The sequence below is a fragment of the Vipera ursinii genome, assembly GCF_947247035.1.
Source record: "Vipera ursinii genome assembly, chromosome: 1".
NCBI classification, from domain to species: Eukaryota; Metazoa; Chordata; class Lepidosauria; order Squamata; family Viperidae; genus Vipera; species Vipera ursinii.
In genome coordinates, this window is record NC_139512.1 from 86,711,241 (window position 1) to 86,730,600 (window position 19,360).

The window sequence follows — 19,360 nt, forward strand, 5'->3', positions numbered from 1 at the left end:
GCTGGACTTCGATCTCTTGTGAGCACAAAGTGCCTTGAGACTAATAACACACTTGACCCCTTCCCCAGGCTCAGATTGGTCATCTCCTACAGATATTCAAGGAGGATGACACTAGCCTTGATCATATTGGTTATATATTGCCTCTAGAAGTGATCTGACTACCAACTGCTAGGGAATTCAAGTGAGAGAATTAATGTCTTTTCGTGGCCTCCCCATAAACAGAATATTATATCTGATAGACTTATTAAGGATCACGCATCTATTCTTTTCTTATAAATGTATGTTTAAAGGTAATTTTTAGTGCAATAATGTCATATATATCTACTCCAAAACAAGCTCATTGAGTTCCTAAACCCAAGTATGAAAAATTGCAGCAAAGAATAGCAATCATACAACTATGTACAATTAAGTTATAATTTAAGGAACTCAAAAGATGTCTAGTGATATATAAAAGACTTCTTTAAATGTTTTATTTATCTAGGAATATGTGAGTATGTGACAATTTTTCATATCATATTTTTCAAACCCGTATTTAATTGCATCAGCTATAACATTTCAGCTGGCAAACATGCACTATGCAAGTGATCAATATATTACAGCAAGATTCACCAGAATGCTATTGCATACATCTTTTTCCCAAGTAAAATAGATAAGTACCTAAATAATGTCATCTATACTATAGTCCTAAGTGGAAATACAGACTGACTTTAAAAAATGATAGAAAGTGCCAGATGCAGTTGAGTTAATCAAACATGCAGACTACACATATCATACCAATGATTGAAAGAAGCATATCAAAAATGACTTCATCAGTCCCAGAAATGACTTCATCAGTCACAAGATCATATAGCTTCATAAAAGAACTCAACCAAAGTAGATAACTAATAATGTAACTTGCATGATAGGCAGCAGGATATAAATCAAGACTGAAGTACATATTTCAAAAGTCATACAATACCAATAAGGAAGAAATTGCAGGTACATTTCTGTTTAGGAGCCAGAACCAGAATAGTAACTTTCAAGGAAATACTTTTTGATCTGAGGCTGATTTTGCAGTAATATAACAACAAACAACAATTACTGTATTTTTTCTATACACAATAAAGATAATTTGCTGAGGCTGATTTTGCAGTAATATAACAACAAACAGCAATTACTGTATTTTTTCTATACACAATAAAGATAATTTGCTGAGGCTGATTTTGCAGTAATATAACAACAAACAGCAATTACTGTATTTTTTCTATTCACAATAAAGATAATTTCCAGGAGTTAAAGAAGCAAGATTTCATGAAATAAAACAGAGAAATAATTTATAAAGGTATTGCATACTCTTGACTTCCAACTACTTAAAACATGTTGGAAAAAAGCCCAAAGGATAGTTAACCAATCATCCATAGAATTGTCCCAAACCACCTCTGACTACTCAAACCCTAGAGATTTCAGGCTGAACTTACAATATTTGTATTTAGAAACAAAATTTGGGGAGTATTGCAACAAACAAGACATAAGATATTGATTATGAAATCATTTGAACATTTATCATAGAAACTTAAAAAAATAATTCCAATTATTAATTTAAAATAAATTAAATAAACATTAAATTATATATTGCATTTAATTTACATTGACATGATAAAATATCAAGACTTACAACAAAGAATTACTGTGGCATTTAGAACTAGAGCTTCTATATTTTTAAAAACAGTCTAGGCTTGGTACTTGGAATGTACTCTTTGTGTATTATTAGCTTTATATTTCATAAAGTTATAGTTAGATAGCCAATGAAATTCTAAATGACTTTTTAAAAAATATTGATGAATGATATCCTTCATTCAAAAAAAGAGTAGCTCAATAAATGACTGTAGATAAAAGTAAAACAAAATCTAGCATGGGGAAAAAAACACATCCCTATGCCTAAAAATAATTTCAAAGAACAATTTTAATGTGACAGAAACAAAGTATTGCAATTATATTTGTTGCAGGTGGGGATACAGTATTTTCTTTGAGAAAACGTATGTTCTTTTGATTTTCTTTAGAATTAGCAATGTTTTGGGAAAATTCCTTCTGATTCACAAGAGGATCAATGAGAGCCAGGATCTAGGCTTCGATCACTTGACGTTTCATTGCCTTTCTTAGAATCTTTGAATGTCACAGGAACACTGGTCTAGATGAAAGGGGGGAAAATGATATTTGTAAGCTAACCAGCTAAAGAAACTTAAGTTCTTTAGCATGAAATAAATAAGAGACATATTTAGTTTATTATTGTTAGTATGCAGATCATTCTACCTGGGACTTGATGGTACACAATTAATCAGCATGCTGCTATATCTTTGCTTTTCACCACAGGGAGATGTAGAATTTTAAAAGTGTTTCTTGGATACATATACAGTATGCTAATATTTGACCTAAATGAAATGTTCTGGATAGGTAACAACAAGGCTTGGAAGGAGTTACAATTGAAGAACCAATGTCACAGCTACCAGTTCCACTAGATATCACGTTGTCTAAGGTAGGAGTCCCCAACCCCTGGGCCACAGCCCACTATAGGTTTGCTGCCCATTCGGAACCAGGCCACAGAAGTGGCGTGTGAGCATGCACATGCAAACTCCACTTGCACATGGGTGAGCATGCACACAGCTCCATTTGCCAGCCACTTGTGCAAATGGAGCTGAGCAGGCACTCGCCAGCTGCTCACATGGAACCATTCCCTCTCGTCCTCCCTCCGCTGGTCTGCAAAGCCAGAAAGGCTGGAGATGCTGGTCTAAGGTGTCTAAGTATTATCTGGGTCTAATCACCTTTCCCTCTTTGTGAAAAGCTAAGAATTATTCTCTGCAAGTCATACACTGATGTCATACAGATTAGATATAGCAAAGGATTTTATGCAGAGCTGCTTTTAAGGACAGTTGATAAATTTCAGTTGGATCAGAACACAGCCAAGTATTAGTAGTACAATGTACAGTTATTTTATCAATTGCATTAGGCTGCAATTTCTAGGATCAATGCTAGCTCACTGAAAGAAAAAGCCTCAGGTAAGCTCCAGAATTGGAAAGTTTTGTGGAAGTCTCTCCTACATTGGTCTAGCAACTTTATGTTATTGCAAGGGAATAAATGCCCTTCAGAATAATGTTTAGTCTTATACACACTACAACTTAATAAAAGGAAAAGCATTTTAAAAAGTATACATGTGTATTTTTTATTATGAGCCTCAGTAGAATACATTCATATATTTAGTTCCATTATTAATTTCTATTATTCCTAATATCCCCTTCAACTAATAACAGAATTTTTGTATGTCAACTTAAGTCTAAAAACCATATTTAATTCTAAAAATGTCTTAATAAGAATATAGTGGTTTTGTTTCTCTTAAAGCTAGTAAAATATTTTAAAATTTGGCAAAAGTATAAGGAATAATTTATATTTTTTTCCAAATTCCATTATAAAATCAAATATAACTGAATATGAGACAACCTATGGGCTTATACACAAGTATATATGGGATATTTAGGCACTTTTAAAAAGTATTTCTGTAATGTACAATATATACTTGTTATCATTGATATACAATGAGAAATATTTATTTAGAGTTCAGATTGCAGTATGTTAGGCTGCTTCTTATTAGAGGCTTAAGCAATGCAAGTACTGTGCAGGCTACCAATTAGAAAAATGCAAAGCAGTTACAATATTCAGTTTTTTCAATGGTCCTCTTGCTGCTTTTCTTAGGATTCTAATGTGTTTTATATACGTACTTGTTAATCAGATATTTTTGCTTAGGCAAGTATTTCACATTCTAAGAGCCAAAACAGATGACCAGCCAGTTAAAAGCTCAAGGAATGCTCTAGTATGCACTTCTGTGCCTCTTTGAAAGGATTGGCAGAGCCCCAATTACTTAATATTTTTTTAAAAGAATCTTCTTACCTCCTGAGGAACAGTTGGAACCAATTCTTCATGTAAATCTCGGTAATCCCTTAGTAAGACATTCTGCGATACAGTCGCTTGCTGCAATCCTACACTTACTGGGACAGGGCTAACATGTTCTGCTCCTTGACAGATGAAAGCAGATCGATGTAGGTGATCTGCAGACATCTGTACATTGGCTGGCATCATTCCTAACTGTTGTAGCATAATGTTCAGAACTAAGGTGCTCTGAGGCGGGGTAGGGTTAACCTGGACTGACGCAACAGCACCATTCCCTGAGGATGTGGTTGCTACAGAAGGTGGCGGTAGCATTAGGTTAAGAGGTGTTTGAAAAGTAGGGAAATTAGATGTCACTGGAATCTGACCTATAGCAAAGAAGAGAGAGAACACACTATTACAAGGGAACGTACTTTATGCCATGCAACCTGTATTAATACGCAAAAAGCAGTTTAGTTCCACCAGCTACTGTGAGTTTGGAGAAGGTGGCAATTAAGCATGAAGAAGCAATGGGTTTAAGAGCTATTGACCCAACCTCTATGCAGCCAGAAACTTCATACAGTATATAGTCATTTTATCTGGTTTCATTGTTAAATCCCTGTATTCCTTAACCACTGATAGAAGATGTCAAAATGAATTAACTTTGAATAATCCTGTGGCATGGTCAACATATAACTTACCTAGATTGGAAGAACTGTAGGATTTCTTTTCCACTGAAAAAAACTCTGTTTCCTCCTTACCGGACACAGCAACGTCACCGGGGACCTTGATATCCTGAGGAAACATAAGAGAGGTAATAGGACTACAGAACTCATAGCCTCCTGGTTTCTAACCTGGTGCCTTAATCACTAGAGCAAACTAGCTTTCCAACAAGATGTAACCATAGTCTGCATGTAATTTAATTTAATTTAATTTTAATTCCATTTATATCCCGCCCTTCTCCGAAGACTCAGGGCGACTTACAAACTTAGCAGTAGCCTTCATTCTATGTATATGCCTGCTTATTAGGGCTTTCACACACACACCCCAAGCGGCATTATTACAAAGTCAGCTTATTGCCCCCAACAATCTGGGTCCTCATTTTACCTACCTCGGAAGGATGGAAGGCTGAGTCAACCTTGATACGGTATAAAACTAAACCTTAATACGGTATAAAACTAAAGAACAAAAATGGGCCTGTATCTGTGGTTGCTATCATTGCTACCTCCTGCACTGATCTTGAAGATACTTTCATACTTTAGTATGAAAAGAAAAACATCTTTTGAATGAGTATTATTAAACTCCTGAGCCTTTCAGGAGAAGATATAACTGTGTAATGTCTGACAGGGAACGTGCCTTTGGTAGAGGAGCTGCAAATCCTGGAGGCATTTTCTGTGCCCTGCTGAGTTGATCGTATTTAAAAGTATCTCCTTGCTCCTCCTGTTTACAACTGAATTTCTTTTCTCTGTTTATTCTCTGTTTAATTTTGCTTAGTGACTGGTGAAATTAAGACTTCCTGATTGACATGAGAAGTTACAGCACCCTGGTGATTTTTATCTTTAACAGACTTACCCTGAAATATATAGGAATTTAGAATTCTGCTTTAGAGAGCTTTGGTATGTTTTAAATATATAATATTTTGGTTGCTTTATCGCTAAAAAAAGCTGCTTTCATGGGTAAGAAAAATGAATGCACAGGAAAGGCATTGGAGTAGCCGCGTTTATTAAATACTTTCTCCTGGGCTTTCTGTAGTATCCTATGTAATTTAAGAATGACTTGTGAAATGTTCTTAGGTTTTTCTGCAACAGAAAATTATTTAACACCTGGAACAATTACACCTAAAGACACACTTACCAGCAGTGAATCTTGAAGTTCCGTCTTTTCACTCTTACATTTTTTAATTGGACCATCCTCTAGTAGAAGGTTAGATCTTTTAAAACATTTCCCAGATATCAAATCATCTGTTGTTCCACAGGGTTCCTTAGTTAGCCAGAGTTGCAGCTCTTCAGCTTTTTTCCAATCATTAAAACTGTCTTTCGTAAATGTTTCAGTGAGAGTTTCCACAGGAGTCTTAATTTTGGTCACATTAGTAGTAGAAACTGGATATACCATGTAACTTGGATATGTGGTCACTACCTGTATTTGGGACGGATTCAGATATGCTGCATATGGCAGAGTAGAAAGGACAGGGGGACGTATTGAGTTGAGGGTCGGGGATAAGATTGCAGCTTGAGAAGGTAACAAGACTGCTTTGGGCTTCCGACGAGCTTCAGAAGGCGAAGTCTCTTCCAATTTCTTTTTTACCTTTTCACATTCCCTAAAAAAATGAGTTCAGTGTTAAGTCTTTAATCCAAATTTTCTCTCCTGATAGGCAGCACAAGACAATAAAACCTTCTGGAAAATAACACCCCCTATATATTTATATATTTCTAATATTTACAATAACTACATTATGAAGTGTAAGTAAAAGTAAATAGTAAGTAAAAAAAGTCAATAGACTTCAGATTTTAGAAGCTGTGGTGATATTACTATGTCATAATGATGTTAACTGTTGGTATAAACCAGTGATGGAGAACCTTTTAGAGACCGAGTGCCCAAACTGCAACCCCAAACCCACTTATTTATTGCTGGGTGCCAGGTGGGCGTGGCCTACTGGGTGGGCATGGCTGTGGTGCTCATGGCAGATTGGGTGGGTGTGGTGAAGGTGGGCGTGGTCACCTCAATGTTGCTCGTGGGGAGGGACACCTGTGGGGGGTGGGCAGGGATGTAGAATACCCAGGGGGTCTCTGGCAGGTGGGGTGGTAGGCAGGAGGCTTGTCCTGCAGGGTGAGGCGAGGCAGGGTGGGGGTGCCATTGCCATGGGGCAAGGCAAGGACTGGGGTGGCTGCTGCCTGACACCATCGGCCCTTGCACACAGAAGCCTGTGAGCGCATGGGGACTGATGGTGTCCCTCAGTAGCCACAGCCTGCCGGCCCCTCAACCGGCACACTCTGGGGCTCCGCAGCCCGTCGCCAGCAGTTCAAAGAAGCCGCCTCTGAGCTGGATGGCCAGATGACAGCTGAGGAGGCGATGCAGTGGGTCGTGCCTGGGAAAAGGAGAGCATGCGAGGCCAGGAAGGACGGGATGGGGGGGAGGGAAACCAGCCGTGCTGGGATGCATCCGGCCACGTTAGCAGGCGGCTGGTTGCCACCTCCAGGGCATGGCGTGGGTGCCCACAGAGAGGGCTCCGAGTGCCGCCTCTGGCACCCGTGCCATAGGTTCGTCACCACTGGTATAAACAGCAGCTATAAACTGCTGATTTCAACAGATAGTTTAGTTTATTACATTAATTAGCAACCACCATGCCTTGTGCAGAAATATACCTTGATTGTTCATCTAATTGTTGCTTGCATATTGCTGCAAGTTGAGCCATCTTGCTTGGAAAAGTTGAACGATTTGAGTCTTTATAAGAAAAGAAACAGAAGCATTTAACTTACATATTATTTAAGATTTAGATCCAACTGAACCTCCTTCTAAAGTCCATCATTGATGGTACTTACATGGTTTTGGCTTATAGCCTTTCCTTATGATCTAAATTAGTATCCTTGACACAGCTTGTTCCATGAAGAGATAAGATGACAGAGAGAGATGTTATATGTATCTCCTTATCAATTTATTTTATCTACCTAAAGCAAACCTCCAAGTGGAACACACACACACACACACACACACACACACACACACACACACACACACACACACAAATATATTTCATTCTTATAAAACAAGTACAGGTAGTCCTTGAGTTACAATCACAATTGAGCCCCAAATTTCTGTTGTTAAGTGAATTTTGCCCCATTTTACAACTTTTCTTGCCACACTTGTTAAGTGAATCGCTGCAGTTGATAAGTTAGTAACCTGGTTGTTGAGTGAATCTGGCTTCCCCATTGATTTTGCTTGTCAGAAGGTTGCAAAAGGGGATCTCATGACCCCGGTATTCAGCAAAAGTCATGAATATGTTTAAGTACAGATTGGGCGAGACCTGGCTTAAAAACACTTAACTGTGAGAGTTGGAGTCCTAGTGGACGATCACTTGACTATGAGCCAGCAGTGTGCAGCAGCAGCAAAAAAAGCTAATACAATCCTGGGTTGTATAAACAGAGGCATAGAATCAAGATCACGCAAAGTATTAGTACCGCTTTATAAAACCCTAGTAAGACCACAAACCTGTAATACTGCAGCCAATTTTGGTCACCTTATCACAAAAAAGATGTTGATACCTTGGAAAAAGTTCAGAGAAGAGCAACTAAGATGATCAAAGGCCTGGAGACTAAAGTATATGAAGAAGAGGGGTGACATGATAGCAGTATTCCAGTATTAGAGGGGCTGCCACAAAGAAGAGGGGGTCAAACTATTCACCAAAGCACCACAGGACAGGACAAGAAACAATAGTTGGAAACTGATCAAAGAGAGAAGCAACCTGGAATTAAGGAGAAACTTCCTAACAGTGAGGACAATTAACTGGTGGAACAGCTTGCCTTCAGAAGTTGTGGGTGCTCCATCACTGGAGGTTTTTAAGAAGAGACTGGACAGTCACTTGTCAGGTTCTCCTGCTTGAGCAGGGGGCTGGACTAGAAGACCTCCAAGGTCCCTTCCAGGTTTATTCTATTCCAATGAACCAATTGCCAAGCATCTGAATTTTGATCACATGTTCATGGGGATGCCGTAAAGGTTGTAACTATGAAAAACGGTCATAAGTCACATTTTTCAATGATGTTGTAATTTCAAACAGTCACTAAATGAACTGTTGTAAGTCAAGGACTACCTGTAGTCAGAAAAACTGCTCAAAAACAAAAAAACAGATTTGGAGATAACATCCTCTGCTTATGAACCATATTTACACGTTTTGTATTCTACAGAAAGAAATTATGAACAAATACCACCATTCCTTATTTTAATATTTTTTTCCAGAACTATATGAAACATTTTGTATCCTACATACCTGAATGTTTTTTGACAGGGCTTCCTGGAGCCGAATGACTCTTTCTCGGATCATTTTCTTTACTCTTTGCCGGTTTTATCAAAGATGGATGCCGTGTGAAAAATTGTTTGCTATTATTAGGGAATAGATTCTTAGAACAACGTTCTTTAAAAGATTTATCTTCCACAGCAAGTGGCATTGCATCCAATTTTGGCTGGGTATCTATGATGCAATCTACAGAGAATTCTAACATTAATATACTATTTTTATATTCTTGGTTTTGACAGTTATCACTTCTAAATATTTATGTTAAAATGAGTAATTAGTCCTCTAATTATGAATATGCATGCTGATATATTATGTTAATATAGTGACCCCCAAGGAGAAATTAACCATCTTAACTCTGATATGGTTTTTATTGATTGGGAGTAGCATAAGTGAGCAGAAGTTAATATTAGTTGTTCAAAAGTAATAATGCACCTACCTTTAATATCAGAAAAAACATTTGGTCCTATCCATTTAAATGCTGGTCTGCGGCCCTTCTCTTCTACAATGTGAACCTTCTTGATGAGCTCAAGGCTACTGAGAACATTAGCAATATCATACAGCCTTCGAATTTTAGCTGAAATAAGTTAAAAAGCTAATGAAAAATATAAAAACAGAAATTCAAAATTGTTAACGCTAGAGTCTTTCCTCCCCTTCCTGCTATGTTGTTCTAAATGTAGATACAACAGGAACATTTCAGTTTGAGGGATCTTTGACACAAGGCATATAAACAGGCCAGGGTGGACAGTCAACATTTTGCATTCTACCAAACCCCATATTTAGTATTCTTAAAACACAATTGCTTTTTTTCCCCCTTTGGAGAAATATTTAATGCAGTGATTTGGAAACAGAATTACAATTATTATTCTAATTTAAAACAGAGAATTAAAATTATTCAATGCAGGTTATAGAAATATGGATCCTAAACCTTCTTCCCAGGAATGGCCTTTGAAAGAACATTCTCAATTCACGTTATAATGATTTGGATGCCTTTTACAGCAACAGAGGCATGCAACATTTTTGTTTTATTCAGTGAAAATTAAGAGGAGGACTGAAAGTTTTTAAAAACCAGGAATCAAAAAGAACAGAGCAGAGCAATAAAAGTACTGTGGGAAAGCTTTCTTCTTTAAAGCTAAGGGAAGCAACGTCAATAACCAATCAAATGCTTGTTACGGTGGCCTGAGCAGTTATGTCAGAAGTGCTATGGAGTGTTGTCACTGAGATTTTGGTCAATTATCCTAGCAGTCTATCACAAAGATGGGATGGTTTAGTATCATTTCTGCTGCTTGAAAAAAAAGAGCATGATGGGCAAACAAGCTGAATAGATGGGAGCAGGTGGCTGCAGTAAAATGAACATTAGATTTTCCAGGCAATTTTTATTAGGGTTTCATCCAGTCTGTAAGAAAAGATTTCTTAAGAGATAATAATGGATAATTTAAACCCCAAAGAGAGATGCACTTTTAAGATGAAGGCTTTCTGAGCAGTGCAATTACTCTCATCACATTGACTGTAGTCACACATTCTCATAATATAGTTTGGTTTTTTTTAACCTAATCATGTTGTGAGGATGCAGCCACTGTTTCATGTAAAACCATGGTTTATCATAGCAGTCCACAATCCATATGTTGCCATCATCCATATGCAGTTTTACCATGGCAGTACATAATGCATACAGTATACACCCTGTTAGCACCCTGCCATTGAAATTTCACAACAAAATTCTGGTAGCAATGGGGTCAGTTAACTTCCTGGTAGGCAAGGAAGTTAATTTTTATAAGTTTATGGCTCAACGTAACTTTTTTCATCATGTAAACTAAATCAGGCACACAAGACAGGACTTTTTACCACTTACTTTTAAACTTGCTTTTATCCAGTGATTCACAATGGTCCTCGCCAATCAAACTTTTAGCAGCAACTTCAAGGCTCACAACTTGGGGATATGACACAAGAAACAACATTACAAATTTCTGGCTCATCACTCTTAAAGACTTGTCTTTGCGACTATTTACTGAAGCTGTACAAAGAAAAGAGACAACAACCAAATATAGAAGTAAATCCAAATCACCTAGTAATTGGAAAATGGCATATTTCACTAGGATCTGATTTTGGTTAATTACTGGATAGGTTTTAGTTTATCAATTGTTGATATTTGCATCAATAAATTATGTACAGGTACACATTTTGAGACTGCCTCAGATAGTGACCATTTGCATTTATGATGGCGATAAAAAAAATAACTTTGTGATCAATACCTGTCTTTATGACCCCCTCAGAGAGAGAGAGAAAAATGCCTAAATAGGCTCTCTTCCTAGCTGCTTTTCTTCACAGCATAGTGCATCCCTACAAAGTAGTAACCACAAGTTAACAAGCTTAGCTCTGTGAACTTAGCTGATTAGAAACCTCAGGCTCTCTGGCACTGCTGCCTGATATTGACAAGACTCTAATCAGTTTCACAGTAAAGGCTTTTGTTTGCTTACTAAGCTGCTTACAACGGGCACATTAGGGAAACTTCTGGTGTTAGTGCATTCCTTTTGATGTTTTTTTCCTCTACTGTGTACCTACTTACTCTCTTGTAATCTCTTCTCCTCCAATGAATGTAAACACAAATATCAATTCCTTTGTTATTAATTATCACAGGGTCAGAATGAGCATTCCAAAAAATGGGGAATAGGAAAAAAGGGTATAAGATTTCCTCTTTTACTCAGCTTCCTCAAGAGTCAAGTTTCAGAAACTTTCCCCACCTTCTGGGCTCATATCCTTCAGAGGCTTTAAAGCAAAGGAAAGCTGAAGTAAAGTCAAAAGCAGCTGTGGTCAGATGACTGTTCAGTTAGCAACCACTTTGGTTAACAAACCCAAGCGTGGTTACTAAAGGACGATTATCTGCATTTTTTTCCAGCCAGATTATTTATAGATTTTACAATATTTATCTCCAATTCCATTCCTAGCTGATTCTGGTATGATATCACACACCATTCCAGATGTGATTTTAGAAAAAGGCTCAGAGAGAAGGTTAATGTCTTTTAGATTAGTTTTTCAATCTTCCATTTTTCTAAGCACTGGTGTTAAAACTGCTTTTAAAAATAGTTAATCTAACTAAAGGATTATACTCCTGCATTTTAGCAAATGGAATCATAGGACATCTCCATCTATAAACATGCCTTTCCTAGAATTACCTGCTTGAAGTTCCATCCCAGGAAGTTCCACAAAATCTGTGTGATAATTTGACCTAGTGTGCTTTGCCATCCATTCAATATTTCCATCCTCTTGCCCATTTTTTTCTTTTTTAGTCAGTTCGATTTGCTCCAAGTACTTGCTTTCCTCAGCTACTTTTTTCAAAGCCTGCAGTGTTTTTTTAAGATTATGACGCCCATGCCAGGAATACCTGTTTTTGGCAAATCGGCTCACCATGTGAAGACTTTCTAATACATTCATTATGTCATAGATTCGCCTGCGCTCAATATCTGTAACGATGGAAAAACATCACAAATTATTTTACAGTTTCTTTTTCAATCTTATCAGTTTCCTAAAGCATGGATTGAAATACTTTAACAGTCAAAATTAATGACAGGACGTCAATTATAGAAAAATATAATCAAAGGTAGCAGCAGATGTTTCTTTCCTAGAGTGCAGAGAAAAACTATCCTCTATGAACTGGCATCCAGCCAGTAAACACTCAGCTCCAGCCAATCATCCCGACACTCCCCCCGAATCAAGGGATTACAGGGTTGTAAAAAGGTCATATAAAATATAACCATAAATATTATTAACAATTTGAATGTAAGTTATTTTTGAGGAAGCAAAGGAGGTGATACATAATTGATCTTTATACATTGATTATCGAAGCCTGAAAACATTTTTTTCTTGACTGCTAGAATACATGAATAGTGTTTTATTGGCTCCCAGTAGCTTCTATCTTGTTCCGTTAATATAAACATAAGTCTCTTTAAAACCACCCAGATGGGATTGATAAATTGGGCTATAAAATAATATGCTTTTAAAGATATCTCTGTAAACCCGCCCCCGAAAAAAATCAGAGTTCCTCAAACCAGCAAATATTATCCCCAAGTGTCAATGGAATTATCTAAAGGTTTGATAGTTAGCAGTCAAAAGGGAATCTGTATGGGGGTGGGCAGGTTAATAGGTGGTTGATAAATAATAGAAGATCGATAGGGGTCAATTCAAGAGGGACGCGGTGGCTCAGTGGGTTATGAAGGTGAGCTTGTCGATCAGAAGGTCGGCAGTTTGGCGGGTCGAATCCTGAGTGCCACGTAACAGAGTGAGCGCCTGTTACTCGTCCCAGCTTCTGCCAACCTAGCAGTTCGAAAGCACGTAAAAATGCAAGTAGAAAAATAGTGAACACTATGGTGGGAAGGTAACAGCGTTCCGTGCGCCTTTGGTGTCTAGTCATGCCAGCCACATGACCACGGAGACGTCCTCGGACAAGCGCTGGCTCTTCGGCTTTGAAACAGAGATGAGCACCGGCCCCTAGAGTTGGAAACGACTAGCACGCATGTGCGGGGGAACCTTTACCTTTAGGGGGTCAATTAATCTTTTAGAGTCTCTAAGAGGTCCATACTAGTCTCTAGTCCTGAAGATGGCTAGTGGTAAAACAGTGTTACCCAGGGTTGGGCGATCAGCTGCTGTAATGGACTGTATGGATGACCTCAAGGGATGAGAAAAGATGCTGCTTAGGAAACTAGATAAGAGAAGGAGAGGCCCCCAATGGATTAATGGTCAGAGAAAGAAATTTAGGAAGGCCCTGTTCTAATTGATCAGGTGGTTAAAAGTGATGGTGGAAAGTTTGTACTTTCAGACTTGCAAGAATCTGTTAGTGCAGCTTTATAATAAAATAGAATTAATTCATCTGGTTGTGTTTCCTATCTGTTTACCTGGGAGGATTGACAGCCCCCAACGAGGGTAGCCTTGAGTTGTCCCTATTTTATTATTTTTCATAGCACTATTTGTTAAGATAGTATTTATTATTCTCATATAACAAATATTTGGTGGTTAAGGAATAATTTGAAACTTCACAAAAGAATCAATGTTGAAGAATTTGGGACCCCTGTTCTAGATTTTCTAGGAAGATTTTTTTAATGTGTTTAGTTTGATACTTTCTAGTTATGTGGTTTTTACAAAATTTATTGATGTACACTAGTTTCCAAAACTCTTGTATCTTGGGCCTTTTTAATATGCATAAAAATAAGTTGAAAGGGGAAAAATGATTATTGACCTTTTAAAGATATCAGAGAACAAAACATCTAGCTGTTTTGTGGTTTGAAAAGCCAATTATCTTTTCACAACTCTGCATTTAGCAAGTGATAATTCTTTAGGGAGATATATTTTAGAGATTTATATGTTAATTAAAACAAGCAATGTATTTCTAGCACTAAGCATGTATAATGTATAACCCGGCTCTGTTCCCAAGCTGAATGTGCCAAAGCCCTGGCTATATTGCTAACAGGCCAAATACCTTGCTCTTGTGTATCTTGAATTGGATGTTTTTAATGTTTTTTTTTTACTGTTTTTATTCGTTTAAAAGATTTTAATTAATTATAATGTATTTTATGAACTGTAAGCCTTCCTGAGTCATTGACTGAGATGGGCTGCAATAGAAGATGAACAAACAAATAATACAAAACACAGTAACATTATTACCATTTGAAATAAGTCTAAAGAATAAAAAATAGATATTTGGAATGTAAATCCTCCAAACCAAAAGGGGTTTGAGAAACTCCAGACATGGTGCTATGAACAAAATAACCTTGTTTAGGACTACTCCAGTTGCTGCCAATTCGGAGGATTTATGTTCAAAAACTGTAAATTACTCCAGAACAGCATAGCTGGAGAGATTCTGCAAATATGGAGAGGAGTAGAATTTTTAATTCTTGAATTGATAAATTTTGCACATCCATACACACCTTTTAGTAGCCATAAGATTTGCCCAGAAAAAAAAAGATGACACAATGCTCAAACTTACTTAGGTCTTCTGCTACCTGATCAAGACATATTTCATTGTTTTTAGAAAAATTGGGGTAACTGGAATAGCGAGCTAAGAATTTATGACACAGCAATCCAAGGCTTTTCTCTTTACGGCTTGGTTGAGACTTTTCATATTCTTCTCCTGACAAATGATCCTGCAGAGAGAAAGGGGAGGGAAAGCTCTCACAGAGGATAATTGAATTAATACAATGTCAAGCAATGTACATTCAAAATACATATATAATTTAGTCTTGTTTTTACATTTATTTATTTACTTAATTTACATGCCACTCATCTCATTGTTGAAGCAATGACTACTACAAGTATGGCAAAATGAAACAATAAAAATGTTTTACCTCAAGGCTTTCACTTTTATTATCGGACCATTTTTTTTCCTGTTCTCGATTTCTAATCTCAGGACTAGCTGCACTAATCAGCATTTTAAGGTTAGCGGTTGGGGTCCATGGATCGCCAGGAGTACTTTCATTGGGCTTTGGTGGTGTTGTCAGATGGTCAGAAGCAGCAGGCTGGATCTCTGCCAAAAGCCAATTGGGGGCAGCTTTTTGTTTTAGAGGTGTTTTGACTGGGCTTTCACGCACTTCAAAACACTGATTTTCCTGAGCCAAGAAAGAAAAAAGTGTGACTCAAAAATGGAACAATACTGAGCATTAAAATGTTGACTCAAAGCCTGATCGTAATATTTAAAAACACCCTTGTTGCCAAAACTGACCTTACTGTATTTTTGGCCAAAACTGATACTTATTTCTGCTGGATTTTACAAAACACATTTTTATTTAAAACACCTAGCCTATTTTCTTTTTCACCCTGAGCATTTATCAGAACGATTAATGCCCAAAGATGATACAAGAATCAAAGATATTTTTAATCAAGTTTTCTTGGCTTAAAATAATATACAAACAGTCCCAATGGGACCTAGCTTTTCACTGCATACCCTATTGTAAACATTCCTGGATTAATGTTATACATGAATGCAGCCAGTGTTCTATAAAGGTACAGGTTCCCCCGCACATGCGTGCTAGTTGTTTCTGACTCTAGGGGCCGGTGCTCATCTCTGTTTCAAAGCCAAAGAGCCAGCGCTTGTCCAAGGACATCTCCGTGGTCATGTGGCCGGCATGACTAGACACCAAAGGCGCACGGAACGCTGTTACCTTCTCACCATAGTGGTCCCTATTTTTCTACTTGCATTTTTACGTGCTTTCGAACTGCTAGGTTGGCAGAAGCTGGGACGAGTAACAGGCGCTCACTCTGTTACGCGGCACTCGGGATTTGACCCATCAAACTGCCGACCTTCTGATCGACAAGCTTAGCGTCCTAACCCACTGAGCCACCACGTCCCTCAGTGTTCTATAGGGAAATGCAAAACAAATTACAGGGTACTTCTGTTGAAAATGTAATGTTTTATATTTTTTAGAATGATAATGAATTAGTTAGTATACTGATATAGTGCAGTTATATAAACTGTTACAAAAGGACATGGTGTTTCTATATTCATCCTTTGTCTGAACAGTAGCACAGTGTTTCTTAGAGGCATGGGACCAATTTGGAATATTTGACATCATTCAGTTCAATTGGCTAAACAATGTTGCAGAGGCCAGCAGAAGATAATAAAATATTATACTTCAATGTAACTCTTTGAAACATTTAAATTAATTAAGGCAGAAATTACTGATGTCACTCTTTTCCTCACTGTTATTACATATATTGCAAAGACTATTGTAGCATAGTTATTATATTTATTAAATATTTCAATCAAACAATATTGAGTTCTATGGTATAGAAAATGGATATATCTATATCTATCTATCTATCTGATGTATATATGTATTATGTGATATATATATCTCACATATAAATCACATAATACATCATATATATATATATACACACATACATACACACACACACACACACACACACACACACACACACACATATATATATATATATATATATATATATATATATATGTAATATATGTGATATATATATAATGTGATATATATATATATACACACACACACATATACACTGTATATATATATATATATCAGCTAGATATTCCAAAGGCTTCAATCTAACCACGCCATGAACACATTAGTATTCTAAAAGATTCTCAGCTTTTCTCACTCACAGATTGTGTGCCACTTAAGAGGCCTGTCATCCAGCACTATCTTGTTATTTTTTTTTCTATTCAAATACCTTACTTGGTAAAATACAGGAATGTTTTATTTCTATATTAATTTATACAACTTATATAGGTGTCTATAAAAGCCGTGGTAGCGTAGTGGTTAAAATGCAGTACTGCAGGCTACTTCTGCTGACTGCCAGTTGCCAGCAGTTCGATTCTCACCGGCTCAAGATTGACTCAGGCTTCCATCTTTCTGAGGTCGGTAAAATGAAGGCTCAGATTGTTGAGGGCAATATGCTGACTCTGTAAAACTGCTTAGAGAGGGCTTTATATAAGTCTAAGTGTATTGCTATGTTATATAAAATAATCCTAGGCAGCTCACAACAAAACCCCTAAAACAGCAAAATTACTCTTAGAAAGGATATTTTTCTAACATCCCATCAACTCTGTTGACCCATCCCAAACTACTCCAATGATTTGGGGGTGGGGAAGAAGCCTGCTCTTAATTACTTTCTGAAAGGCTAAAAAGATAGGGGCTCTGAGAATCACAGAGGCTATTCCAAATGGCCTAGGCAGCAATGGAGAAGGCACACCTCTGAGATCCAGCTGGACAACAAGCATTAAGAGAAGAAGAACTGAAGCACGCCATCTCATCCAACCAAGCAGCCACTTAATACAGATGCCTACTTGCTTTAGCTAGACAGCTGTGTGACCTTCACGCGTTGAGTGACCCTGCTGGGATTATATATTCTTGGCATTTATATCTGTCATTCTTTGCACATTTGTCCCAGAAACACTGCCTGGGATGAGACAACCAAGCATGACTTGAGGGGAGAGGTACAGTTTCTCAATGTCTATAAAAAAACACCCTGCCTTGATTTCTGTGCACATATAGATAGAGTGTAACTTCCTTTTTTCATAAGAGAAACTGACAGTACTGCAACTTTGAAGCATATTATACTTGACAGTGCACACAATTGCTGTAAAATTGTCTTAAAATAGCCAATGGCAAAAAAAAAAAGACGTAAGAGGACAACATCAGATAGGCAAGGAAAAATGTTTGTCCCTAGTAAGCTATTTTCTTATCTCCTTCTTTTATGTCAAGAGTGACATATAGCCATATTGCTCCATCAAAACACAGGATATCTAAAACATAACAATGAATGACCCTGGGGTTGCTTCAGGTATTCTTACACTGCAATTTGCAAACAACATTGGCCTATAATTTGAATATAAGATATAAGAGATGACAAAAGATAGTTTGAAAGGGCTTAGATAAATTACCTTGTTCTCTTTATTCATATTGCCACTATTAGCTTCAGCTTTATATACATTTGTTTAATTACACATTATGTTGGCTTATATGCTGGGATATGATTTTTAGCATTCTGAAAGAAAAAAGAAATTAGTTAACACATGAACTTTTAATGAAGAAATTAGAATTGGAGAGAAATCTGGATTTAAATTCACTAAGAGTATCAACATTTTTAGACCAGTACTGTCCTTACTGCTACTTCAGAATGTTTTGTTATCGGCATAATAAAGGCTGGCATCTCTTTCTGATATTTCTACTACAATCTACTTTTTATTGTTGCCCATCTCACACAAAGTGACTCTGAGCAATGTCCTGAACTATCCTTCACAGGCTTACTGAAAAGCATTGTGTAAAAAACTTATTTTACCATAGCCATAATGGAAGGTAGATGTTAATATTTATGGGCTTTATTTATGATATTCACAATAGAGAAGATTTTCTATGCTTTGCATAATGTTGCTTCCGCTGAAAAGTATTAGTGCAAGGGGGAACTAAATAAAAGCAATTATTTTCTAGAAGAAAATGCAACGTTCTCAAACAGCAGTGTTTGGCCACTTTGTCTTTTGAGCAGTATTTATCATTTTTCCCATGTTTCGTAGAAGATGTGAGGGAATGGATAGAAGTGGCAATCCCACAAAAGTACAAAACAGGATTGTAAGTGTAGCATAGGAGGAACTAAATTTAATTTGACAGACCTTATATTGCCTTTCAAGACAAATTTTACAAGGGTCTGTTTTTGTAAAAGAGAAGTTGCCTTGAGTGTTGTATGACAAGTAGCCTAACAATACAATAAAGACTACAGGGTTTATAATAAGACAAACATTTCCAGCGATGCTACATCTGGCACAGTGCAGCTTTACATTCATGTTCACGACACTCAAGGACGAGCAGTGTCACACTGAGAGACGTTTGTGGTTGCGCTTTTTTTTATAATTCCTACCTAGGCACGTTCGTTGGTCGAGACTACAGTAACAAAAATCACGACAGTCCAGTGCAGTAGCTAAAACAAGTCCTTCAA

General features: G+C 37.2%; 1 protein-coding gene across 1 annotated transcript; it reads right to left on the reverse strand.

Annotated features, from left to right (window-relative positions):
* Positions 1 to 2,083: 2,083 nt before the first annotated feature.
* On the reverse strand, positions 2,084 to 18,329 carry E2F8 (E2F transcription factor 8; the record flags this gene model as incomplete). The annotated part of the gene is made up of 12 exons (XM_083348495.1): positions 2,084 to 2,167; positions 3,919 to 4,283; positions 4,596 to 4,680; positions 5,749 to 6,211; positions 7,257 to 7,335; positions 8,876 to 9,076; positions 9,339 to 9,476; positions 10,752 to 10,913; positions 12,073 to 12,360; positions 14,877 to 15,033; positions 15,235 to 15,495; positions 18,312 to 18,329. The coding sequence occupies 12 exons, from the start codon at positions 18,327 to 18,329 to the stop codon at positions 2,084 to 2,086; spliced, it is 2,301 nt and encodes a 766-aa protein (XP_083204621.1).
* Positions 18,330 to 19,360: the final 1,031 nt, after the last annotated feature.